Source organism: Jatropha curcas, chromosome 11 (assembly GCF_041381405.1).
Source record: "Jatropha curcas cultivar XTBG-Jc1 chromosome 11, XTBG_Jcur_1.0, whole genome shotgun sequence".
NCBI lineage: Eukaryota > Viridiplantae > Streptophyta > Magnoliopsida > Malpighiales > Euphorbiaceae > Jatropha > Jatropha curcas.
In genome coordinates, this window is record NC_143161.1 from 1,633,583 (window position 1) to 1,657,621 (window position 24,039).

Here is a 24,039-nt window from a genome sequence, read left to right on the forward strand (position 1 = left end):
TTTTCCTAATTTCAATTGTGATACATGTTTTTTTCTTAAAAAAAAAAAAGGTTTAATTTGACTTTTACACTGAAAAATATATGAATTATACACTGAGTGCTTCCTCACAATTTAATTCATTTACTTAAAATAGAGAATTTGTGGGATATTGTTTCTTGTGATACAACCACTACTTGTGGTTTCTTTTCCCCTTTCTCTATATTTTTATATGGATCTTGTTTTCTGTGTTGGAAAGACAGCATGGAAGGTTGATTGTTTGTGCGAGTTTCTAGACTGAAAAAGACGATAACGTCCCCTCATTTATGACTTGGCATGACTTGATTGGTATGATTACATTAACAATTTTCCAAGTACCTGAAACTCACAACGTCAGTACGCTACATCTGTACTGGTTATGGTGCAGGTGCACCCGCTTTCTCCAAGACAGCCCTGTAGGCTACTGTATATAAGCATCCACTGGACCCTCTGCCTCTCTCTCCGTAATCTGTCCCTCCAGAAAAAGCCAAATAAGTTTGTTTGGCCCTTTTCTTTCGCTCTTCTTTTGCATGGCACTGTCACTTGCTGCTTTAGCTAGTACTGGTCAGGTATCGTCTTCTCTGTCTCTCTTGCCTTCAAATGTTTCTTTTTCGGAAACCCATGTGGATTTTACTCTTCAATTCTTTCTGTTCATAATCCCTATCTGGCTTTTCTTGTTTTTTTCCTTCTCTTTTTTTCTTTTCTTTCTCTCTCTCACACACAGACACATATAAATATATAAGCGTAACTATATACGTAAAATCACTAAAATAATTACTCTCTTTGCTTTGGTTAGATTTGTAGCGTTGAAGTTGAAGGATAATTTGGTGGTGGTAGATGATTATGGCCTCAGATGAATATGATCTTTGGGATGCTGAAAAGATGTTAGTTTGTTTGCTTCAATGACGCTCTTATCTTAGTTTTCTTTTCTTTTCTTTTTTTTTTTTTTTTCTCCTCCCCTTAATCTTCTTTTAAAGTATGTGCAATTTTCAACTTGCGTTTTTTCTTTTCATTTTGGGATTCTAGGCTTGATTTGTACGTGCATGATTATTTGGTGAAAAGGAAGTTGCATAACACTGCTGCAATTTTCCAAAAAGAAGCAAATGTTGGTGCAAATCCTGTTGGTATGCGCTTTTGCTTAATCTTTTTCTTTCCTTTTATTTTTGTTTGTTAATTGATTCTGTTTTGATATCGCAATTGATGCACAAGATTTTAAGTAGAAATCGATACGCACTTTTCATGTTCTTTATGTTGTAAAATGTTACCCCAATTGGGCTGAGAATTCCTGGTGAATTTTATTAGTTTTCCCCTCCGGAAAGGTAACTTGAGCCCTTTAGTTTATCCATCTTCTCGATAACAAGTTGTTTCATCATTGATTTGAATATGTCTCTTGTTTTCAGCGATTGATGGGTTTTTACATGAATGGTGGACATTATTTTATGATTTGTATGCCTCTAAGCAACTTGAGTACCAAGAGGCCAAGGCCAAGGCCAATTCCTATTCCTCTGCTAAGGTAATTTGTTGAATGACAAGCATTTTCATGTTTGCTTTAATATAAAGATGGCACATCCAAGGTCTATTCCTTTTATGTGATTTTCAGGAAAGACAGGTGATGCAGAATGAGCTACAAAATGTCCTTCCCATTGTGCCACAATTGAGTATAAATCAGCAGAGGCCTGGACAATTTCCTGTTGGCCCTAGCTCTAAGATGAGGCAACTTCCTGCTTGCTCTTTGCTTGCAAGAATGTATGGAGAAGAGCAGCATCTCCCTTATCCTGTTAGAACATTTAATCAAAATTTACAGCTTCTTCGTGGTAATAAATTTGATCTGTCAAAGTCAGCTGCAACAAGGCCAAGGTATTTCCAGCACATTTATATCGTGTATTAAAGGCTTCATGTAATAGTTGGTTTCCTGCCTTTTGTTTTCATCTTTTGCAGATCCTTTGCCAATGCAGAGCCCATTTTAGTCGAAAAAGGAATCATTTTTCATAGGATTTATTTACTTTTAGTGGCCTACATTAAGACAATTGCATATGTAGATCAGTATCCCCTTGCATTTTCCCTAACAGCTATTTGTTATTTCAGCTATCCTCAGCAGCAAATTCAGAATCATGCTCAACAGCTAGTTGTAAGAGTAGAATAATCCATAAATTCTCAATTAGTATTCCAAATTGCCAAAGTTTGAATGAAGTTTAAATATTTGCTTTTGTGCAGCAGAACAGAATCGGCAATAGCTGTGGTGGAGCTAGTCCTATGGACACTACCTTCTTCAGACTAAGGGGCACATTCCCAATAACTAATTCCTGTGATATAGGTTAGTTGGATCCCACTTTTTAGCTTTTACATTCTTCCTCTAGAAAATTTGCAAGTTCAGACAATGATTTAATTTCGAGCAACTGGATAGCTGAGTTATTACAGTTGCTTCTTCTTTGGATAATTTATTGATGTATATGTTTTCCGAAGCAAATGTGATATATCTAGTGGTACTTGTTTGATCGATCCTGGCACCATCTGATATTAAAGATAGGGCTGCAAAAGGGCTAATCAAAATGGATTTTGGTTAAAAATTTGTCAACCAAGCTTTGAATGCATGGTTAATTTGATAAATTTTCTGCTTTAAAGTTAAAGGATTTGGTTGTTACACCCACAAGTAGTTTTCAGTCAAATAAAATTTTATGAGAACTAATTAATTTATCTTTGCATATGTGATGATCTCAAGGTTCAATTATATTTGCATGTGCCCACAAGTTTTCAGTGAAATAAAATTTTCCAGTATTATCTCTACATATGTGATGATCAATGAAGTTGCACTTTTCGTTTTCTGACTTCGGCCTGGTTACAACAAACATAATTAAATAGACTTACAAATATCAGTACAGTAGTTTCTGCCATGATAATTTTCTATAATATGTAGATGCTAATGCCTAACTTTTTTCTCTGCAGGGATGAATGAAGAAGCCAATTCAAGTGGATTTCTTTTAAACCCACTTATGCAGACACCAAACCATCCACAACAGTTTCTGATGTTGACAGAGCAACACCAACGCGATATATTAGTTCAATCTCTCGCATTAACATCTGGAAACCTGACATCTTCTCTGCCTGGAAACTCTGCTAAAATCGATGGTCGAAATCTGAAACTTCCTAGAATTAATTTGAATGGGAAAGATGCACAGGTTAGTTAACATAATCTATTGTCACCTAGTTAGCGCTTTGAAATACATTTTTTTTGAGGGGTATCAGAGAAGCATTCTTCGCATCATATGCTGGTCAAGAATAAAGATTCCATTGTAAAGGAAAAGGTCATTGCCAAGAAATTTTTTTGAATGCAACCCAATGGCTGGTTCACTAGTACTCTGGATGTTATGCATCTGTAACTAGGAGTATCCCATGTATGTTCAAATAAAGAATTTTTCGCTTTAGAATGATGGGAAAGATGAGAATGTGAGTGCATACAAATGTAATGCTCTCATAAAAGGGTTACCCTGAATGGAAAGTATTGCTTTTGGTGAAGAACTCAAACAATTCTAGGTCCCTTTACCAAACAATCGTCTGATTGTTGGCCAGCTTGATGTGAATAGCTAGATGATTGAACATAAAACGAGATTCTGCAACTTTTCCATGGATTTGATTTGAAGAATTACATACATTGAATAAACTTCTATTAGTTTTTGTAACTAAATGTAATGTGTTTAATATAGGAAGCATTTTGAGATGAATACATCTTCTAGTTGAAAGATGAACTGCCCCCCAGCTCTGTAAAATATACACAATATTGTATGTTGAATGCAGGAGGAGAAAGAGGCCTTAGAGGATACTGGTTTGGGTTATGAGCAAAAATGTCTTGAATGTTGGTAAAAAGTTGGGCAATAATGTAGGAAATTTCTAGTTGACCCTCAGACATTGAAGACGGGACCTTTTGGGTGGCCCTCAATGGTAAATTATAGAAATTGGTATTTTTAGATCACGAGGGTTTACCTCATAATTGTGCTCAAAGGAGTCATGCACAATGCTTGTAACACAAAAATACTCTTCGTAGTCTCCCCTGATTCCTCTCATCCACCTACGAATCTTTATCGTCACTGTAACCTTATGCAGAATCAGATGTAATTTTTGAATGATGTTTTTGAAGTTATTACTTTTCTGTTAGTGTTTCTAAAAATTTTCTTGTGATTGTCAATTTCATGTGATGAACTAGAAGAGGGACCAAATAAGACAAACCAAAGAGCAACAAAACCAACATGATCAGTGTCTGAAGATGCAGTCAGCAGAGGTATTCAACCTTATTGCTATGTCATTAATAGGAAATTAGATAAGAATGCTTCCAAATTTTGACCCCCAAGTAATATTGTTATCCATTCTTTCTGATATATTTTCTTATAACCTACTTTTGATCAGAAGGGCAGAAAGAGAAGGAGACTGTCATATTCAAGAACTGGAGACAAAAGTTTGGTAGGTCAAATATGATAACCTTGCCCTTCAAATAAGTTTGGTTGAGAGATTATAATCATGTTTGTTGTTTTCTTTATCTATTTCTTGTCCGTTTAATATGAACTCTTTGTGAAGCTTATATCTTCTTGCATTTTTCTGGACTGTGCATTAGGTTTCTGCAAATGCCGAAGTTGATAAAGCTGTAGATGAAAATGTTGAATCCTTTTTGTCCGCTGAAGATGAAAAAGATGATAATAAAGACACTCCTCTTGGCACTTTAAAACTCCGTTCTACTGCCCATCGTAAAAATGATCACAAAGGTAAACTTCCTAAATTTGCAAGATAAGAACACCTAAAATTCATACGAATATACTGACACATATACATTGAACCTTGCAAGTGATGTGCATTAGACTGCCTATGCATTTCCTTAGCAAGACCAAAAGGTTTTAGCACCTCTAAACTTACTAGCTCATGTCCTCACTGTAAACATCGATTTGATTATAGAAGTTGAAAGTGAGTATTATGCTTTAAATAAAAAAATTGGTGAACCAATTTTTTTGATTACATGTCTGTTTTATTGTATTTCAGAGATCATAACTTGGAGTAGATCAATGATTAATATGGTTAATAATAGATAAAATGGCTAGACAAATATATTCTATTCCCAAAATTTGACCAGGTATACGTAGAATATAGAATGGTCAAGAGGAAACGATTAACTGTTTGCATTGTTTTTTCTTCGGTTTCATTTTTGCTATACCCTATATGAGGATAAGTTATCATCTTGTAGGCTTTACATTTGAAGAGATTGGTTGCCTTAGCTCAAGCAAAAGCAAGGTGGTATGCTGTCATTTTTCATCCGATGGCAGACTTTTAGCCAGTGCGGGACATGACAAGAAGGTATTTTTTTTTAGATCATCAATTTTAAAGGCTTGAGTGAGTCTTTCTCTCAGTATTCACAATCATTTCAACAAGCTTGGCGCTTATTTCATCATCTGTTGGCAGGTTTTTGTTTGGAATATGGAAACTTTTGATTTTATTGATTCTTCAGAAGGACATTCTCTCCTAATCACAGATGTTCGGTTTAGACCAAGTTCAACTATACTTGCCACTTCATCTTTTGACAGAACAGTGCAAATATGGGATGCAGCAAAAGTAATAGTACTTCATCTCTTCCCTCCATGCTTGATTGTTTTTTTTTTTTTTCTTCTAAAACTTTTATCTTCTTCTTTACAGACTCAATACCTTGTTATATTTCTGTGAATAACAATATTTCTTGTCATCTTTCTGCTTTCTTTCGCCTTATTCTTCTTCTTTTTCAATCTCAACTTTTTTAATGGGTATTTATTGGTATCAACTCCTTGTTGTTATGTATATGAAATTGTAAGATTAAACATCATCTCCATGCTATTCTTTCAGAGAAAACTTCTACTATTATTTTTTCACTAAAAGGATTAAGATTATTTGTCTAATTTTTACAAGATATTGATCGCTTTACTTGTTACTTAAATGTATCTAAAATGTGGACTTTTTTTTCATTGTTATATTTGGCAGTTGCTTCTTCCTCCTGATATCACTTGCTGCTTATTACTTTACTTTTCTTAAGAATTTTGTTGTTTTAGAGAGTTGCAGTACACCCTAGCACACTTAAAAGTAAAATTAACAATGTCACGCGATTCTTAAGGTGGTTGAATATTGATTCTATAGTGATTAAGTTTCATGAATTATGGTACTTTCCACCTCATAATAATCTATGGAACTACTGTCTTCTACCTTCTAGGGGAAAAGGCAGCCATTGAAACTTGACTTTGTTTTTGTAGTTCTACTATTGGAATTATTGTATTCTGGTTAACATCCAATGAACTGTTATTCTGTTAGTAAGGAAATTAAGATCAAGTAATTGAAGTGCTTTTTCTGCAGAGTGTTTTCAAAAAATATTATTTGGTATTCCGGCCATTACCTATTTACTTTTGCAATTGACTCTTGGATAAAACAATGATGTTCACATCACAAGCTCGGCCACACCCTGCCTAAGCTCATTGCAATACTGTTTCTTCTCTGTTTTGGATTCTATACATCTCAACTATTAATTCACATTTTTTATTTTTTGAAAAAAAAAAAAAAATTAAAGTTGTTTTGTGACCAACACATTGATTTTTTTTCATGTGCACTGCAGCCTAGCAAATCACTGTTCAAGCTTCTTGGGCATGCTGATCAAGTGATGGCATTGGATTTCCATCCAAGAAAGGTTGACCTCCTTTGCTCATGTGACAGTAATGATGAGATCAGATTATGGAATGTCAACCGGGGTGCTTGCTTACATGTCTTTAAGGTTCAACCTTCACTTGCATTCATGATAATTAGATACTAGCCTTGCAGTATTTATTTGATTTTATTATTATTATTTTTTACAAGTGTGTGCTAATTGCATCCATTTGGGTTTTGAATTTTAAAGACAACCAAGTGTTCCCTTGAGTGATTTTTCAGAATATGGCTAGGCAAGTGATGCTGTGACTAAATTATAAATCCTAGGAGCAGATATCTTCTTGGGATGTGTGCTCGAAAAGATGAATGCGGGAGTGACATAATATTTAAAAGATTTTATGTTGCAAATATAATGAAAAGGCATAACTGAAAAAAAAGTACATGCATAAACGCATGACCTGCGTAGTCACAGTTTATTAGCTGTTACCAAATTAGTTAAGTGAAAATGTATGTGAAAACACTGTAGCATTTACATAATTTGAAAATTTTGAAACATTTGGTTGTAAAGCGACTTCAGTACATGGTAACATGTTCCATATATTTTCACTTGCGGGCAGATGCATAACCACAGTTTATTTTCTGGTTAGCAAATTTCAGTTTTCTCAATTTTTGAGGAGGAAGGGGTTTCCTGTGATGATCCGTGCTTTGTGCCTTATTTTGCAATTCTTGAATCATCTTTTCTAGACTTTCTAGTGACGATGACAATTCCAGTGTAATCTTTTCCTTAAGATTTGATGGAAGTAGTTAAAATTCTATTGCGATTATCTTGCCTAACCTTATCTCAATCTCCTATGGAGCAACTACAGGGAGCAACTAAACAAGTCAGATTCCAGCCTCAGTGCGGAAAGTTGTTAGCTGCAGCTTCTGGAAATAGTATCAATGTAATTAATGTTGAGAATAATCATAGCGTCCAATTCAGCTTAAAGGTAATCCTTTAAGATTCAAGTATTTCACCAGGATATTATTATATTAGCAATACATATATGAACCAATTCTTTCCAGGCTCTGTAGCTTTTTGAGTTTTTTGTGCTTTCAGGGTCATGCCAAAGAAGTCCTTTCTCTTTGCTGGGATATGAGTGGGGAGTATATTGCATCTGTTAGTGAAGACAGCGCAAGGATATGGTCACTTGTGACAGGCGGAAGTTGCATGCATAAGTTATTTTCAAATGGCAACAAGTTCCAATCATGCACCTTTCATCCTGGATATTCACAACTGCTGATGATTGGTGGTTACCAGGTAATAGTTTCTTAAATAATATTACTTCTAGTAATATGATGAGGCTGATAATATCTTGTACCACTCTGCTCTTTATTAGAGGGACCCTGTATAATTGCTGCTAGTTATTTTTCCACTTAGAAAAAGGAGGAAATTTTCATGGACATAAAAGCCTTACCTGAATTAGAGCATGCAGCATTGGAATTGTCTGTTCGTATTTCTATTTTTAGTTTCAAAATATGTCCTTACCGAGCCATCAGTGAGATACCACTCTGGAAGAGCTAGAATTCCTTTCCTTCCTTTTCCTGCTAGGATTGGAAATCCTGTATTTTACATATCCAAGAATACCTAATTGAGGTTGTTAAGTGCTTGCATTTATTTTATATGAGTGATGGCCCAATAGGTAACTTGTTTGATTGAGACTTTATTCACATTACAAAAGCAATTTTTATTGCTCATTTCTCTATCACACATCACATGACCTCCAAGCCAGTGGATGTATGTATATTAACTAGTATATCTAGCGTATCATGTTATGCATATGAGCCTATAGGTCTTGCCAGCTTCACCCACTTTGCCTTTTTTATTGTGGTTTTCTTGATCCTGTTCCTTCCTGAGGATCTAATCACTTGAGCTGTTTTACAGTCCCTTCAGTTTTGGAATACAATTGAGAGCAACAAAACATGGTCAATTCCAGCACACAAAGGGCTAATTGCCGCATTGACTGATTCACTAGAAACCGATATGATTGCATCAGCAAGCCATGATAAATGTGTGAAGTTATGGAAATGAGAGCCTTTGTGATGCAGAAGCCGGATGCTTCCAAGTGTCCGCATAGCATGTCTACCTATGGAGGTCGGTGAATTAGATACATCTTATCGGTTCAAACTATACTTTATGGGTACTGATTTTGACAGAAGCTTAGATGGTAATTTTGGGAAGTCTGGTTGTCAAGAATAAGTGTCGTACGGCTGAAGTACGACTTCTACCATAGTATAACTGGCAAACATAGAAAATACTTGGAATCATATATCTTACACCGGTAAAAAGACAAACAAATATAAACACATGTATGAGTTCTGAAAAGATATTGCAGTAAAATGTTACAATTTCTAATCATTTTCAGTTCAAGACCATTTTAAAGTTGAAAGTGGTTTAGAATGAGCAATGTATATTCATTCAATGCCTAGTTTGCAAATATTTATGTCCGGTTAGTTGGTTTTTCTTTAAGACTGGGAATGAGACTATTTTTGAAATATCATTCTCTTTGCCAGAAATCTAGTTCTTCTTTTATTTGAATAATTTGAATTTATATTGAAATTACATATGCTTTTAAGTATTACTTTGGGTTTTTAATGTTAACTACTATCCATATTTCTATTTCTAAAATGAACCAAATGCACTTTCAAGTCCTTCAATTCTGCTGCAGCAATGGACTATTATATGAGAAGACGGATAGCTGTAGAAAAAGAAGTCGATATGCTTTCCAAACTTAACCGTTCCGCACAAATCTTAACCGTCTGCAAGCAAATTAATGTACAGTGCCCGATAGAGTATGCTCAGTCACATACAAATGAATTTCATTTTTCAGCGAATAAAAAAAACACACCGAAAAGAACTGACGCTTGTACAAATTTGAAGTCGCCAAATGGTCAAGGAAAAGATAGATAAAAGAATGGCTTTTAAAATCAAGCAGCATTAATTCGTAAAGAACTTAGCCACAACTGAAGAACTCGCTCTCATCTAAAGAAAGAACAAATGACTGAACTGGGTTCATGTTTCCATTGGATTTTACCTACATAAACCTCTTGTACACAATGCACATTGAGTAATAAAAGAGAAAAAAAAATTCTGTCTCTATCCATCATTTCCACAGTTCTTCCATTGGGATACCACGTTCACGAGCAACATCACGGAATTGCCTCATCTTTTGCACTGCAACAATTGTAGCTCTGGCATTGTTAAGAGCATTCTTACTTCGAAGTTGCTTCCCCAAAGCATTCTCCACGCCAGCCATTTCGAGAACAATTCTTACAGCACCTCCAGCAATCACTCCAGTACCAGGTGAGGCAGGTCTAAGCATCACCTTTGCTGCCCCATAATCTCCATCAGATCTGCCATTCATTTATAAAGAAGAATTAATTACAACGTATATTTTCTTGTAGCTAGTCTGTTACTAATCTCATCATGGTAGCTCCTGTGACTAAGAAATATGGAATATGAATACACAGCATTTCTGAAAATGGAAATATGGGGTCCAACAGGAAAAACAGGACAGAAAAGGATTTTCTCTTCAATATTTCTGTCATGCTCAAGTTTCTGGAAAGAAGAGTTTGCATGTGCACAGACCCAGTCCGTGAAAAAGTTCATTTTCTTATCAATTGCATTCTGTCGATACATATACAAATATTTGTAAAAATTGTTTCATGTCTAAGCTTTGTTTCGATTCCTCTATGTTCTCTTTATAAATAAGCACCTTCAGTTCTGATAAAATGACTTCAACATCAGGAAAGCCCTCACATCCAACTTTAGGTTTCAACAGCTAAATGGTAGTCATGGATGCAATTGATCTAGATAATGACTTCAATAGATTCGTAACAAATCTGTCTGAATGGATCTGACAGCTTCATAGCAGAGGGATGTGTTAAATTAAACTCTATCAGGCCTAAAGTTGGGTATTAATCATACAAATCACAGACTCTGCAACAATCAAATTGTATGTGACGCAGATCAATATCAGCATAAATATAAAAATGATGATGGCAATCGGGGATTGTCCATTGTCAAGGATCAAATTGAACTGGCTCAATTATGCCACGAAGCCAAGGAATGGGCCATGTCAAAGTTGAGAGACACACAGGAAAGGGCTTAGGTTGGTGAAGCACAATCTTTGAAAATGATGGGAAGCCAAACCTTCAAGAAACAACTTAATTAAGCAAAAAAAAAAAAAAAAAAAGAACTTAAGAAACTCGCTGCTACCAATACCACCTTCAAAAATTTAGCACTTAGCACCTTACCAGTCTGTACGCACCATGCTAAATGCTTATATCACTTCTGGAGATCTTCCATAACAGCCAGTGGTGCTCTCAAACTATTTTCTTAAAATCTAGACATCCCATGTTTACATTCCAGAAGGGTGTAATGTCCTGCCATTCATTTGGAGGCTATTCATACATACTGAAAATGATGTCTGTGATATGAAGTTTTATTATTATTCACAACCAGGAAGACAAAAAGTTTAAATTACAAAGTTAGACTGTAAAATGTAAGCAGAGCATTGAAATCAGTTCAATTGGAAAGGGAGGAAAGCAACATTAAAAGAAAGAAAAAATCTTGAAAACACCATAGAAGGCAGTGGCTTGAATAAGACTAACTTGAATTCTTCAATTGGCTTTTGAAAGTTAATCTCATAATTAGCTTCAACACATAAATTATATGGACAATTAAATACAAAATCCACACACAAAAAAAAAAAAAAAAAAAAAAAAAAGCACAGAATCAACAACAATGTAAGCAAAATATAAACGATGGCCACAAGATTCAAGCAGAATTTTGACATAGATACCTGTGAGGAAATGTCGAATATTTAGTCATGGGCACAGTAATAATATTCCTTCTTGCATTAATGGCTGATTTCTGCACAGCGGCAATAACTTCCTTAGCTTTCCCAACTCCAACACCAACTTGGCCTTTCTTGTCACCGACCACAACAATCGCTCTAAAATGCAACTGTTTCCCTCCCTTAACCACCTTAGTCACTCTTCTCACCTGCACCACTCTCTCTTCAAACCCATCTCTCAGTTTCTCCCTCTTCGCTTTACCAAACCCACTTGCCTTTTTCATCTTAGAATCCATTACATGTACATCGTTACCAAAAAAGGTCTCTCCACTAAAAGCGGGTCCGTACAGCTCCTCAAAAGCAGCGGCGATTTCTTCCTCGGTTTCAATGGGGCCCTCATCGAAGGAAGGCGGGGGAACGTAGTCTTCTGGAGGGCTTGGCGGGTCAAAAACGACTTCTTCTTCAGGGTTGACGTTGTCGAAGAAAGTGGTGTCAATGTCACTTGATTTGGCTCTGGTAATTGAGGTGGAGCGGTAAGAGAGGGAGAGAATTTGGGGAGATTTGGGGGAGAGAGAGAAGGATTTAATAGATTTTACAAGAGAGAGATGAGGCTTGGAGTGGAGAGAAAGAGATGAGAGGGATGAGAGAGTTGATGCTGTTACAGTTGCTGCCATTGTTGTAGAGATCGGTAGAGGAGTGAAGCTGGGGAGGCTCTCAGGCTTATCCCCAAAAACATCAAATAAGGATAAAATGGAAATCAATGTGTCCTCGTAGGGGTAATGTTGGAATTTTAAAATTATAAAGCGCATTTTAATTTTTGATTTTTAATATGTTCGCATAACCAATGACCTGTCATTGACGCCTTAATTGTGCAAATAAATAAGTCGTTCCGCACCTTACCTTGTTGTCGTTTGTCTTAATTCTCTCGCGTTTTTTAACAAATTCCCAAATTGAACAACCGGTCGTTTACTAACAAGGTGAATAAGGACAAACTACTCTTTCACCTATTTTTGGTGACTAAACTATAATAGAATGTAATGTAGTTAAATATATTTATATTATAATATATATGATAAAAATGCATTTATACACATTACCTGATATTTCATTACTATTATTCGCGAAACGAAATTTAAACAGTTTATTTTTGTTCTTTAACCATGTAAAAGAAATAGAATTCAATTCCAAAATCAAATGTCAAATAAAAATTTCACCGGTTGTCGCTAAGAAAATAGCTCAACAAAATTAAATGTTTAATTAACTATTTAACTTAAAATAATAAAAAAAGATATTAGCAGTTTAATTAGTTAAATTTGGAAGAAAATTAATAAATATGATCGTAAAAAAAAAAAAAATTAACTATGTGAAACTCCAAACGTTAGAGCGTTTAATGTTTTATAAGAAGTATAAAAAGTTTCCTCCACATATTATAAAAAGTTATGTTATGCAACAATAAAATTAATAGAGATAGATCAAAACAGTAAAAGCTAGCTTTAAAGCTATCACTGAGTACGGACTTAATATGCTATTATAAGAATGTCATTTTGTATGTTACCAGAAAATTTGAAACCAAAACGAAAAAGAAAAAAATCCCTGTTCATAAACAATCAGGTGTCTATTATCAGTATAGAACTAAACATGTTTGTTAACTTTGAAGCTGCACCATCAAGACATTTATTTCCTCCATTTTGATGTCATAAACTTAACTTGATAGCTTCCGATTCAAAACCTAATCATATTGAAAATTATACCTATTGACATCAGGAAGAATATCAAGGCCATTATAGCAGTCATCAAGAATGAAGTGATCATCCATACTTTGAGCTGAACTTGAAGTTCGTCCGATGCTAGTGACATTGTTGAAAAAACGACCATTCTTTTCTTCCTCTTTGTGTCTATAAGAAGAACCAATATCCATAGACAATGTGACGAGACTATTAGCTTCCTCTTCTTGTTGTTCTTTATGTTTAAGCTGCTCCATAAGTAATGCAAAAGATGCTTCTTCTTCATCTCTAGCATGGCATGCATTAGGTATGTACAGGTAGCTTTGGTTTGTAAAAGGCTCAGCTTCTTGTGTTTCCACTTTCTTGATAGAGAAATACTGATTCCTCGCATGAAAATTGATTTAGAGGGTTAATTAGGAGAAAGCAATAAGATACTCAAGCTTCATGGAAATGCATAATAGTTTTGTTTTATTTTTTATTTTTATGAGATAAATGAGTTGTAGTGGAAATAGACAAATTAATGAAGGCTAGTACAAAATAGATTCATGATATTATTGCATTCCGGATCATAATTGATGAATTATTTTTGTCGGTAGCGAGAATGAACCGTATATACTCTTACTGACTCTGACGGAATATACTCTGACCGAATATAATTTACTCAAATACATTTTAGATTATGTTTGGTAAATCATAATCAATGTTGTCACTATTACATGATATTACAATTTACTAAATATAGCATTAGCATAATGCTTTTGATTACACACATTATATTCTATTTCGGCTCATCAAACATATAATCTTAAAGTTGTTGAAATTGATGCTTTTGTTTTGCCTAAACCACGTAATAGAAATTTGTTATCAACCCCAAATATTTATACAACTGTAGCCCTCATGGCATGAACTTGCTGGATCCTAGCTAGTAGCTAGACAGTTTAATTATCAAGACAAATAATTGGGTGTGTGTCATAAACTCAGATGTAAGAGAAGGTAGTTGTAAATTTTTCCAATTTTAGCAGCATTTTGTTCTGTCTTTATCCCTTCATAATCCTTCCAAAGGGGATGTGTCAGCATCATAGAAAAGGTCAAGGGCAACATTGTCATATAGCTAAACAAACAACCTTTTCCAAATTTTAATCCAGCTTTTAATTTTGAATATAAACTTAATTAAAATACTCTTATCAGAAATACAAGGAAGATAAACTCACGAGATTCTTGCTCTCATCTTCGTAAAGTGTAAGGGAATCTCCACTCTCCATCCCATTTTGCTTTACAAAATCTCCTGCACAATGTAAGAGAGCTTTGAATAATATAGAGACTATATATAATAGAAGCAAAAAGTTTTTTTCTTTTTTTCTTTATTTTTCACACCAACCTGTGTTTTCAAGAACATACATTCTGCTTTTGTTGTTAGACCAATACCTATGTCGTCCACAGAGAAAACAAATGGCATTGATTGGACAGCTCAAAAGAAAAATTGCACAAGAAAATAAGTAAAAAGCTTACTTGAACTTCAAGCTCCATTCTTGGTTAGTGTTTACATCTATGAGAACAACTTGGATGCCTTCTTTTTCAGAGAGGATAGGAAGATTTTCCTCTGTGTCTCTCTGGATTTTGGCGTGCAAGAGGCACACAAACGCATTAGATAACCTTAGTAGATATCAGAGAGAGATTACCATATCTTATTAGGAAACTGTAAAAAGCAATCAAGAAAATGCGTAAAAATTATAACTGATAATGATTGTTATTATTGCTAAATATTGTTACATATGATAATATTATTACTTCTCTCACTTTTTTCCCATTTCTTGTTTTAGTGCACCAATCGAGAAGTCAGGAATATGTAAGTTATTGGGTAGTCTATATAACAAGCATCTTACATGTACAACAAGAGCAAGTCAAACGAAGGCATTGGTTGGCTATTTTTACCTCTTTTCTTTCTCTCTAGAAGAAAAAGAAAGGAACAGAAACCGAAACAAGCAAAATCTGAAAACAAGTTTACTGGCCTTTAGAAAGCTCTTATTGATCAAAACGAATTCACCTTTGGAAGTACGATCCTCCCAAGAGACCCAACATCACTGTTCTTCAACTCCTTCGTTAGCAACACCCTCAGTTTCTGCGGCCAAACATAAAAAAATTCCAATTTAAACATGACAGGTTTACATGGACCAAAAAAAAAAAAAAAAAACCGACAAAAACCCACCTTATTATCTAGTGTGCAGAATGTATAGAGATCTTTGTTGATGTTGCCTTGGCTATCTTGCACATTGGTACTAGCACCATTGAAAGCTGGTTTCTTTATATCCATCTGAGCTGAATTAACACCAGAAGAAGAATTCTTGATGAGGCTTCTTTGGCGTGCTAGTTTTCTCTTGCTTCTAGCAACCTTGGTCTTATATGCATCAAGAACTCTCCTTTCTTGGTCTATTGAAAACCCATTTGGCTGCAAAAGGTATGATCTTTGAATTTCAATCCCATTTTGTAAGAACCAGAAAGGATAGAAAGGAGAGAACTGGCTAGTGTGGACTTGGGTTTGAAAAGGTGGTGGAATGCTGTGATCTGGTGGAGATGAAGTAGAAGACGTTGACGGGTAGTTCAGTGGTCCACAGATAGAGGACAATGGGGAATTTTGAGAAAAACTCATATTTGGTTTGGTAGCATTGGTGGTAATGGTGGTGGTGTTGGAAGTGATATTTGTGGATAAGGGTGAAAAAAGGTTCTCCATGTACCAAAAATGAACACAAATTGGAGAGTGAGTTAGTGACAATGGCCCTTTAGGGGTGGGTGGATGTGGGGCGGGGTGTTGTTGATCAGAGAGAACTCTATTTCTATATTGTTGTAAATATGGGTTGTTCTCATTTTCTGGTGAGAAATAGTCATGGAGTAGAAGTTGCAGCCACTAGAAGGAGCCCAGGTGTTGAAAAAGCAAGAGAACGCGTCGAGAAATTGCAGAGGGGTCGGTGAAGAGAGAGAAAAGGCCATGAAAGAGAAAAATAGAAGAGACGAATGAGGAATTGAATAGGGTGTGGCAAATGGATTGAAGAGGGCGACAAGTGGCCGGAGAGAGATGGTTTTGGGATACTCAACTGACCATTCAGGTGCTTGAGACAGAGAAGCACAAAGTTTGAAAATTTGGCGCCACCTTTGGTTTAAATATGGCAACTCTTTGAGCTAATTTTGCACAGAACACCACACCAAAATGGCTTTTTCTATCAGAACTGTCCATTCAAGCCGCCGGTTACGCTTTGTCATCCCCAATTTAATCCACATCACGCTAATGGCTAAACAATATACATTCATTCACTCATTGATCATTACCTTGTCAATGGTCAATATATATGCTATACCCCACCAAACCCCTCTCTCTTTCTTGTACTATGTTTCATCTTTACTGCCAACCCAACTCAGCAATTAAGCTTCATTGGATTCTCAAAACAATCTAATCATCACATATCTGGAATGCAAGTAGAAAAGAAACCAAAATGGGGAGTTGCAAGTTCTCCATCACACATTCGCCATAGTCAACTTCTCTAGCATTGCAATCAGATTGACCACTTAAAACCCCGATAAAAGAGTTAAAATCAGAAGACAAGTCGAAAGAGCTGTAATTGCAAGCAGAAAGCCCTAATTTGGCAGTTAGTGTGTATATACCGTGTCGCTTTCCCTGGTTATTCTTCCTATTCTTGTTCACGAACAAAAGCCAGCACAAGAAGATAAAATAGCAATTCAGAGAAAATGCATTGTTTCCAATAATGGGCTGCAAAACTAGGGCTCAGATCTATCTAGTCCAGTACCGGCCCATATTTAAAAAGAGAGAAAGTGGTATTTAGATTAGAGCTGAAAAGCTAGCCCATGGGTTGGACAAGAGCCCAACCTGTTTATTTTTGACGGTCTTGCATAAAGGTTTCTTTGACTATGGGCCTGCGTTGAGCCATGATTCTAATTTCTATTAACATGTGTTGACTTGACTGGCTGAACCTCCAACCGACAAGATTATACGACACGATAACCCCTACAAGACGCGTGGCATACTCAACTAGCCTATGTGTTGCTCAAATAAGCTTACAACACTTTTCTCTTCAATCTCATTATATATGATGATGATGATACGATAGAATATAACCTGCATGCAGGACCGGCAATATATATGAGGAGCAAGAAACAGAAAAACACAAAAATTTAACAAGAAGAAGAAGTTCTGAATTAACAATGGCAGCGATTTCAATAACCAAAACCGTCATGTTGAGTCTCTCAAAAACCTTCCACTACTCCCGTCCTATCTTTCTCGGATCCTCCAGTAAAGTCTCCCGGGTCTGCTTCACTTCTGCCTCAAAACATATCCAGGTAACTATAACTCGTATGCATACACGTTGCATAACAATTCATAATACCAATCTTGAATCATATATACTATGTTGTATTTTTCTGATTTCAGGGTCGAAATGCAGAGGAGGAGAATAGAGACAGAGCATCGGATTTTACTGATATAGCCAGAGAAGCTACAAAAGAAGGCGTTGAAAGAGCCAGAGAGCGCGCAGAGCGGGCAAAAGAACAGTCTAAGGAAATGAAAGAAAAGGCAAAAGACCGCGCAGAGCAAATGAAAGAAAACGCAAAAGGTTATGCTCATGAAACCAAAGAAAGTGCCAAAGGCATGGCTCAATCGGCTGCAGAGAAGACCAAGGAAGGAGCTCATAAAGCAACAGAGACTGCAAAGAAAACAAAAGAGAAAGCAGAAGATTATGCATATGATACTAAGGAGAAGGCAAAAGAAGGGACGGATAAAGTAGCGGACACTGCGCATGATGTGAAGGAGACGGCAAAAGAGTATGCCGGAACGGCGGCTGATAAGGCAAGAGATGGGACAATAAAGGTGGTGGAAACGGTGGGTACTGTAGGAGAGAAAGCGAAGCAGACAGTAAAGGGAGCGTGGGATGCGGCGAAGGGGACAACACAGAAGGTAAAGGAGACTCTGGTTGGTAAAGATGATGATGACGATGATGATAAAAGAGAGAAGACGATGGATGAGGATGTGGTGGATTTGAGGAGGCGGGCCGGTGGAGGAGAAAGCGATGATGTTAAGAAGAGAAAGGATTAGTTCAAAGTATAATTTTAAGAAGTTGGTTAATTGGTTCTTTTTGTCGAGTTTAATTAAATTAGAGACTATGGCCAAATAAAATAAATGGAATGCATGGTTTATTATCTTGTAGCTCTCTTATAATCTTGTTTCTTAAGAAAAATCAATGGATATATGAAGTTTTCAATTACCGTGAGGGATATAAATTAGTGAGGAAACAGCAAAACCTCCGTATGAAAATGGAATATCGGTGAGCCTCAGAGCCTGAGGACTAAAGTCTGCATATCTCTGTCTCTCTCGTGGTTGCCTTTAGCCTCAAAATAGTGTTGGGATTGTTCTCTTAGACTTCTTCCCAAATCTATGGTTCGGCCCAGCACTCTGGGCTGACTACTGATGCGAGCAGAGAATCAAGTTTCAGAAGCCCAATATTTGTATTTTACTTCAATTTGAACCATAACACTCTGCATTTTCATCGAACTTAACAAGTGTCGTGATCATCAAAAGCAATATAAGAGCATCTTGAATGCTCCACGAATTGCTTTAATTTATTTGTCACCTTTAAAAAATTAAAAGTAAAAAATAAAAATATTCGTCAATGATATTCTTTATTTAGACTGTTCATCACGCTCATTATTTTCAGATGGTCTGTTAAATAACGTGACTTATTTTTTATTATTTATTATTATTATTATTATTATTATTATTATTTTACTGTCCTTTATACTTTTTCTTTTATTCGTCTATTTAGTCTGTGAATTTAATGTGTCAAAAAAAAAAAACTGTCCATCACGCTCAATGCTATTCTCTATTTAGTCTGTGAATTTAATGTGTCAAAAAAAAAAAAAGACTGTCCATCACACTCATTATTTTCAAATGGTCTGTTAAATAACGTGACTTATTTTTTATTATTTTTTTACTGTCCTTTATACTTTTTCTTTTATTCGTGATCAAACTTCTTTTGAAGCTGAAATCGATTTCTTTTCATTCATTCTATTGAGGCTGAAATCGATTTCTTTTTCGTTCATTCCATTTTTAAAATCTAATATCTATAAATATATATTAAGCCACATCACCATCTAGACTTTTAATAACCATTTTTAAAATCTAATATCTATAAATATACATTAAGCCACATCACCATCTAGACTTTTATTTATTAAGACACATCAACTGTAATCCATGATTAAGTTAAACACACTTTTAAGTACCGTGCAGGGACTATTAGTAGACCACGAGTACAAGGTAGCGTAGCATCATGCCCCACCCACCATTAACAACATTACATTACAACAGCAATAAGAAGAAACGTTTTTAGTGTTTGTCTATCAAGCGGTGGCGGTGGCGCTATAGGAGCAGTTGTAACCCCTAACGGATATGGGCGTCATCCCTCTTTCCAGTTACGTGCCTCATGGCACGTGCTTCTCCCATGCCGTATGAAAATATACCCCACCGCCAATTCTACTTCACATTCTCTCACAGACAATGACAAACCAAACCCTTATTATTCTTTTTATTTATTTATTTAAAGAGTTAAATGTCAAAACTACCCTTTATTCTGTACAAAATGTTCTCGGGAAGCCAATCACTGGGCTTAGACTGTGGTTAACTAAAAGAGATAATGCACCTAAATAATTGGTCCAAATATTATTAGTAACAGAGTCTGCCATAGACCAATAATACTTCTGCTTGTGCAGATATTTCTACTTTCAAATTCAATAATTTTGAATTAATCAACAACATAACCCCACTTTATTGCAACTAGATACGGTGGATTTATTTTTTATTTTTTATTTTTTTTTTTGGAGCTCGGCAAAATTTGTTTGGATGCTTTAATTAAACGCAATTTATATTTTAACCATAATTGGGAAATAAGAAGTAAGAAAAAACATACCTATATTTATTATATAGGTTCACTGTATATTAAATTAATTTAATAAAATTATTTAGTAAAAATCAAGGTATTAGTGTTTTGTACTAGAAAAAATTAATAATAAATTATAGTAATAATTTTTTATTAGTATATGGTATATGAATGAATAATATACGCAATACAATAAGAATTTGACATTTTAATGATTTAAATACTCATTTTAAAGTTGTGTACTAAATACTTTTTCATTAATTACATTCATTATTGGAGAAATATTTTAAGTGAAACCAAGAATTATCTCAAGCGATTGGTAATACACTCTTTAATAGAAAAATAATTATTTTTGTTTTAAAAAAATATAATTTAAAATCATAGTTCTTTTTTCACAATAACAATTTCGGAATTTGGATTGATTTGATGTAGACGGTAGTAATTTTCCATGTTTTGGTTTCTTGGGCCTACAAGGAAGCAACAAAGCAGCGGAGAGAAATGGGAATGAAACTCTGATAAGCAAAGGATACCACTGTCATTTTAACGTCGAAGTTATCAAAGATGAGCGTCCAAATGGCGCAAAACATATGATGATGTCAGAGGCAACAGAAAGAAGAAGATGGAAATAAATAAATAAATAAATAAATAAGAATAATAGATAATAGAAGATTGTAGACAGAGAAAAACCAAAGTGGAATGAGAGAGAAATAAAAAGAAAAGCGAAAAAGAACAAGAAAAAGAAGGAGAAGAAAGAACAAGGGAGTAGCTGAAACTCTGACATAGTCAGCCACCACCTCCATTCACCGCCACCTTTGGCCGCGCCGCCTCTTTACTGATCATTTCGGTCCTTCCTCTGTTGTACGCACATGATAGATTAGATCTTTAATCGCTATCTCTTGTTCTTGGCTAAGCTTTTTATTTTTCTGCAATTAACATTTATATGAAAATTATGGACTACTGATATTTTGGTTTTTTTGGGTTGGTAAGAGATGGCCAGATGGGACTGAACTGAAACAAAATAACTGTACTTTGGAGTGAATTAATCGAATCCATTGCTCTTAAATCTCTCTCCAGATAAAGACCTCTCCTCGGGTTGGCTTTGTCCTCTCCCGACACCCGTACAATCTTCTCTCTCCCGAGTAAAAGCAGGTGATCCTTGACCATCTCGTGCTGTCGATCTTTATAGATTATATATAGTAGGAGTGAAAATCTTGAGGGATTTGGTTGGGTTTGAGGGGATATGGAATTCTTGATTTTGCATTTGGTGTTATTTATTGTTGAGAGAGGAGGAGAACTTAGTTTCATACGGTGGTTGGGCATGCACAAGGTCACATAATAATCGCCCTTTGTTTTCAACTATTTAGATTCGCAACACTCAAAAACAGACACGTTGAGTTCATTGTCTTCTCTATATTTTGAAACGCTCCTCGCTACACAGTCTTCGCTCAAAACCTGCATGCACCACCAAAGGCCAAAAAAAACCCATAACAGTACTTCTTGACAAAAACACACATACAAAGCCAAAACCAAAGGCCAAACAAGAAACGAGAGATGCAGCAAGATAAAGGAGGAGGAGGAGGAGGAGGAAGTGAAGAGATCATGAAGCAAAATCAAGACCGGAGGTTAAAGCCGATGCAAGGAGAGAATCAACCGCAGCAGCAACAAAACCAGCCACAAAAATGCCCTCGGTGTGAGTCGCTTAATACAAAATTTTGTTATTACAATAATTACAGTCTTTCTCAGCCTCGATATTTTTGCAAGACTTGTAGACGATATTGGACTCAAGGTGGAACCCTAAGGAATGTTCCTGTGGGAGGCGGTTGCCGGAAAGGAAAGAGAGCAAAAGCATCATCATCTGCATCTTCTTCCTCTAGTGAGAATTCTAGGTCTCATTCGCAGTCGCAGAATATAGTATCTACTAATACAAATTCAGGTAATACTGCAAATCCTGCTTTGAGAACTAAGGAATTAGCAAGTTTGATTTCACCTTCTCCTGCAATATCTTCGATGGGGCCGTACTATTCTGGCGGCGGCGGTGGATTCTTGGGTTCTTTAGCAGCAATTCAATCTTTGAACAACCACCCAATACCACCTCAATCATCTTTTTCTTTAAATCTACCTATGAATCTCGCTGGCGATATAGGAGGTCCTTCAAATCTGAGCCTTTTGCATGGATTTAATTCTATTCCTTCATATGGGTCACAACAGCAGCAACAAATTCAACAGCAAAGGCAATTTTACCAAATGGGTAATAGAGATACAAAGAGTACTGGAGAGCTTCCTTTTTATGCTTCTTCTCATCATCATCAGCAGCAGCAGCATCAAAATTGGCATAATCACCAAGCTTTTATCAGCAACAATAACCCAGCTATCGTATCTGATACTGCTTTGTGGAGTATTAGCACCAGCACCACCACAGCCAGCACTAACAGAGAAACCACCACTACTGGTGGCTCCTTTTCTTTGAACCCAGCTGATCAGTGGCATGATCTGCCAGGTTATGGTCCTTCACCGTGACTGATCTCTCTTTCAAGGAATTAATTCTTTAGCTTTTTTTTGTATACAAACGATCACCAATGGATCCTTTTTCTTGTTTTTTTTTTTCTGGCATTACCTGTTTCCTTTACATTGTCAAGATGGTTTGGGGTATAATACTTGTTATTTGGTGTAAATGCAAGAGTAGAGGTATTATTGGCCTTTTGTTTTGCTTATATCATAGAGAGAAATTCTGTTTTTCTTTTTTCTTCTTTATGTTCGAACTTTTGAGCAAAGATAATATATATGTTTTCTTGGTTTTCTTTATTCATTTTTTTTCTTTAAATTAATCTTCTTTTTGTGATATGAGTTTCCAATTCCCATTCAAAAGTGTGAGTTTACTTTTATGGTAGTAGTTGATTAGGGTTTATGGTGAGGAGAGAGTTAAAAAAGAAAAGAAAATGGAGAAATAGAGTGGGGGTATTAAAGGCGCCTAAAAGGGTGCATGAGATGGTGGAGGTGATGTCTCTGTAAAAGTTGTTGGACAAGACGGTTTGTTCTTGTGCATGTGGCTGACTGACCATACAATATGCTTTTTACATGTTCAATCACCTTTACTCACTCTTCCAACTTTAAAATTTCCGGTCAATTCTTCTCACCAACGACCACTTAGTATGAAACCAGAGAAACACCGTGGTCTCATTAGCGTCAGCAACCAAAAATTATTATATGTTGTCTTATTAAAATTCTTCTTCCTATTTTTCCTTGGCATTAAAATACCAACGTAAAGGACCAAAACAGTTAATAACATGGTGATGGTGTCATGCATGATTTTGTCCAATCCCCTGCAAAATTCCAAACACGTACATGTATAAGTTGTTATTGTTCTTAAAACCTACTATAAAAACTACTTTATTGAATGTTATTAACAGGAATGGATTTTAATTTTGTTAAAACGCTGAAAATTTTATTAAAAACTATCGAAGAACGTGAAATTAATTGGAATTGCATTAGCATAAATTAAAGCACTGATATTGAGGTTGAAAGTTGAACAAAATCTCTCGAAGCTAATTAAGTAATTGATGTAGAAGATTTTGAGTAGGCTTATGGATTTTGTTTAATTAATTAATTAAACAAAGCTAAGCATCGAGTGGTTAAACAGTGTACACAAGTAGGTTAATTAGTTATATATTTGGTAGGATTGGCGTGAAGAGAGTATTGTGGTTTCCGAGCAGAGCAAAGCAAATCTTTGGTCTGGCATGAGGAGATCTCTGCCCAGAGAATAAAAATGGCCACTCTCTCTCTCTCGGGATATCACCATCACTGCTTTTGCCGTACACCGCGCAAAGCCCACGTTTTACCTTAGAGACCACCACTTACTCGTTACTACTGTGGTTTATAAATTATTTGCTG

At 35.7% G+C, this 24,039-nt stretch overlaps 5 protein-coding genes across 10 annotated transcripts; 3 read left to right on the forward strand and 2 right to left on the reverse strand.

Moving 5' to 3' along the window:
• Positions 1–260: 260 nt before the first annotated feature.
• On the forward strand, positions 261–9,049 carry LOC105649557 (transcriptional corepressor LEUNIG_HOMOLOG). Of its 4 annotated transcripts, none has more exons than XM_037636511.2 (17): positions 261–584; positions 812–899; positions 1,042–1,139; positions 1,416–1,528; positions 1,616–1,872; positions 2,101–2,143; positions 2,230–2,329; positions 2,959–3,191; positions 4,214–4,288; positions 4,417–4,467; positions 4,619–4,766; positions 5,240–5,349; positions 5,455–5,604; positions 6,626–6,781; positions 7,521–7,640; positions 7,751–7,951; positions 8,576–9,049. In XM_037636511.2, exons 2-17 carry the CDS (start codon positions 853–855, stop codon positions 8,720–8,722), a joined length of 2,049 nt encoding a protein of 682 aa, XP_037492439.1. In that variant the 5' UTR covers positions 261–584; positions 812–852; the 3' UTR covers positions 8,723–9,049. The 4 variants fall into 4 exon arrangements, with proteins under 4 accessions (XP_037492439.1, XP_012091624.1, XP_012091622.1 ...); XM_012236234.4 differs by having other exon boundaries at positions 262–584; positions 4,217–4,288; positions 4,414–4,467; XM_012236232.4 differs by having other exon boundaries at positions 263–584; positions 4,414–4,467.
• Positions 9,050–9,579: 530 nt separating this feature from the next.
• On the reverse strand, positions 9,580–12,226 carry EMB3113 (Ribosomal protein S5 family protein). Its single transcript, XM_012236236.4, has 2 exons — positions 11,496–12,226; positions 9,580–10,044 (listed from the first exon to the last, which is right to left on the reverse strand). Exons 1-2 carry the CDS (start codon positions 12,161–12,163, stop codon positions 9,795–9,797), a joined length of 918 nt encoding a protein of 305 aa, XP_012091626.1. The 5' UTR covers positions 12,164–12,226; the 3' UTR covers positions 9,580–9,794.
• Positions 12,227–13,065: 839 nt separating this feature from the next.
• LEC2 (AP2/B3-like transcriptional factor family protein) lies at positions 13,066–16,899 on the reverse strand. Its single transcript, XM_012237019.4, has 6 exons — positions 15,420–16,899; positions 15,258–15,332; positions 14,723–14,823; positions 14,592–14,638; positions 14,425–14,498; positions 13,066–13,590 (listed from the first exon to the last, which is right to left on the reverse strand). Exons 1-6 carry the CDS (start codon positions 15,939–15,941, stop codon positions 13,219–13,221), a joined length of 1,191 nt encoding a protein of 396 aa, XP_012092409.1. The 5' UTR covers positions 15,942–16,899; the 3' UTR covers positions 13,066–13,218.
• Positions 16,900–17,334: 435 nt separating this feature from the next.
• On the forward strand, positions 17,335–18,477 carry LOC105649559 (uncharacterized). Its single transcript, XM_012236237.4, has 2 exons — positions 17,335–17,560; positions 17,652–18,477. Exons 1-2 carry the CDS (start codon positions 17,426–17,428, stop codon positions 18,309–18,311), a joined length of 795 nt encoding a protein of 264 aa, XP_012091627.1. The 5' UTR covers positions 17,335–17,425; the 3' UTR covers positions 18,312–18,477.
• Positions 18,478–20,755: 2,278 nt separating this feature from the next.
• LOC105649560 (uncharacterized) lies at positions 20,756–22,953 on the forward strand. Of its 3 annotated transcripts, none has more exons than XM_020685656.3 (2): positions 20,756–21,839; positions 21,921–22,953. In XM_020685656.3, exons 1-2 carry the CDS (start codon positions 21,703–21,705, stop codon positions 22,666–22,668), a joined length of 885 nt encoding a protein of 294 aa, XP_020541315.1. In that variant the 5' UTR covers positions 20,756–21,702; the 3' UTR covers positions 22,669–22,953. The 3 variants fall into 3 exon arrangements, with proteins under 3 accessions (XP_020541315.1, XP_020541314.1, XP_089572779.1); XM_020685655.3 differs by having other exon boundaries at positions 20,759–21,300; positions 21,516–22,953; XM_089716653.1 differs by having other exon boundaries at positions 20,759–21,009; positions 21,139–22,953.
• Positions 22,954–24,039: the final 1,086 nt, after the last annotated feature.

What these genes read in the sequence shown, in the direction of transcription:
- LOC105649560 (XM_020685655.3), top strand. Translation starts at nt 21,703, where the DNA reads ATGCAGCAAGATAAAGGAGGAGGAGGAGGAGGAGGAAGTGAAGAGATC.
- LEC2 (XM_012237019.4), bottom strand. Translation starts at nt 15,941, where the DNA reads ATGGAGAACCTTTTTTCACCCTTATCCACAAATATCACTTCCAACACC. An exon ending in GTATGTTCTTGAAAACACAG is followed by an intron (nt 14,499 to 14,591) that starts GTTGGTGTGAAA and finishes TACATTGTGCAG; the next exon opens with GAGATTTTGTAAAGCAAAAT. An exon ending in AAGATGAGAGCAAGAATCTC is followed by an intron (nt 13,591 to 14,424) that starts GTGAGTTTATCT and finishes GCGAGGAATCAG; the next exon opens with TATTTCTCTATCAAGAAAGT.
- LOC105649559 (XM_012236237.4), top strand. Translation starts at nt 17,426, where the DNA reads ATGGCAGCGATTTCAATAACCAAAACCGTCATGTTGAGTCTCTCAAAA. An exon ending in CTGCCTCAAAACATATCCAG is followed by an intron (nt 17,561 to 17,651) that starts GTAACTATAACT and finishes TTCTGATTTCAG; the next exon opens with GGTCGAAATGCAGAGGAGGA.
- EMB3113 (XM_012236236.4), bottom strand. Translation starts at nt 12,163, where the DNA reads ATGGCAGCAACTGTAACAGCATCAACTCTCTCATCCCTCTCATCTCTT. An exon ending in TATTCGACATTTCCTCACAG is followed by an intron (nt 10,045 to 11,495) that starts GTATCTATGTCA and finishes AATGAATGGCAG; the next exon opens with ATCTGATGGAGATTATGGGG.
- LOC105649557 (XM_012236232.4), top strand. Translation starts at nt 853, where the DNA reads ATGATTATGGCCTCAGATGAATATGATCTTTGGGATGCTGAAAAGAT. An exon ending in AAATATGGGATGCAGCAAAA is followed by an intron (nt 5,605 to 6,625) that starts GTAATAGTACTT and finishes TGTGCACTGCAG; the next exon opens with CCTAGCAAATCACTGTTCAA. An exon ending in GCGTCCAATTCAGCTTAAAG is followed by an intron (nt 7,641 to 7,750) that starts GTAATCCTTTAA and finishes TTGTGCTTTCAG; the next exon opens with GGTCATGCCAAAGAAGTCCT.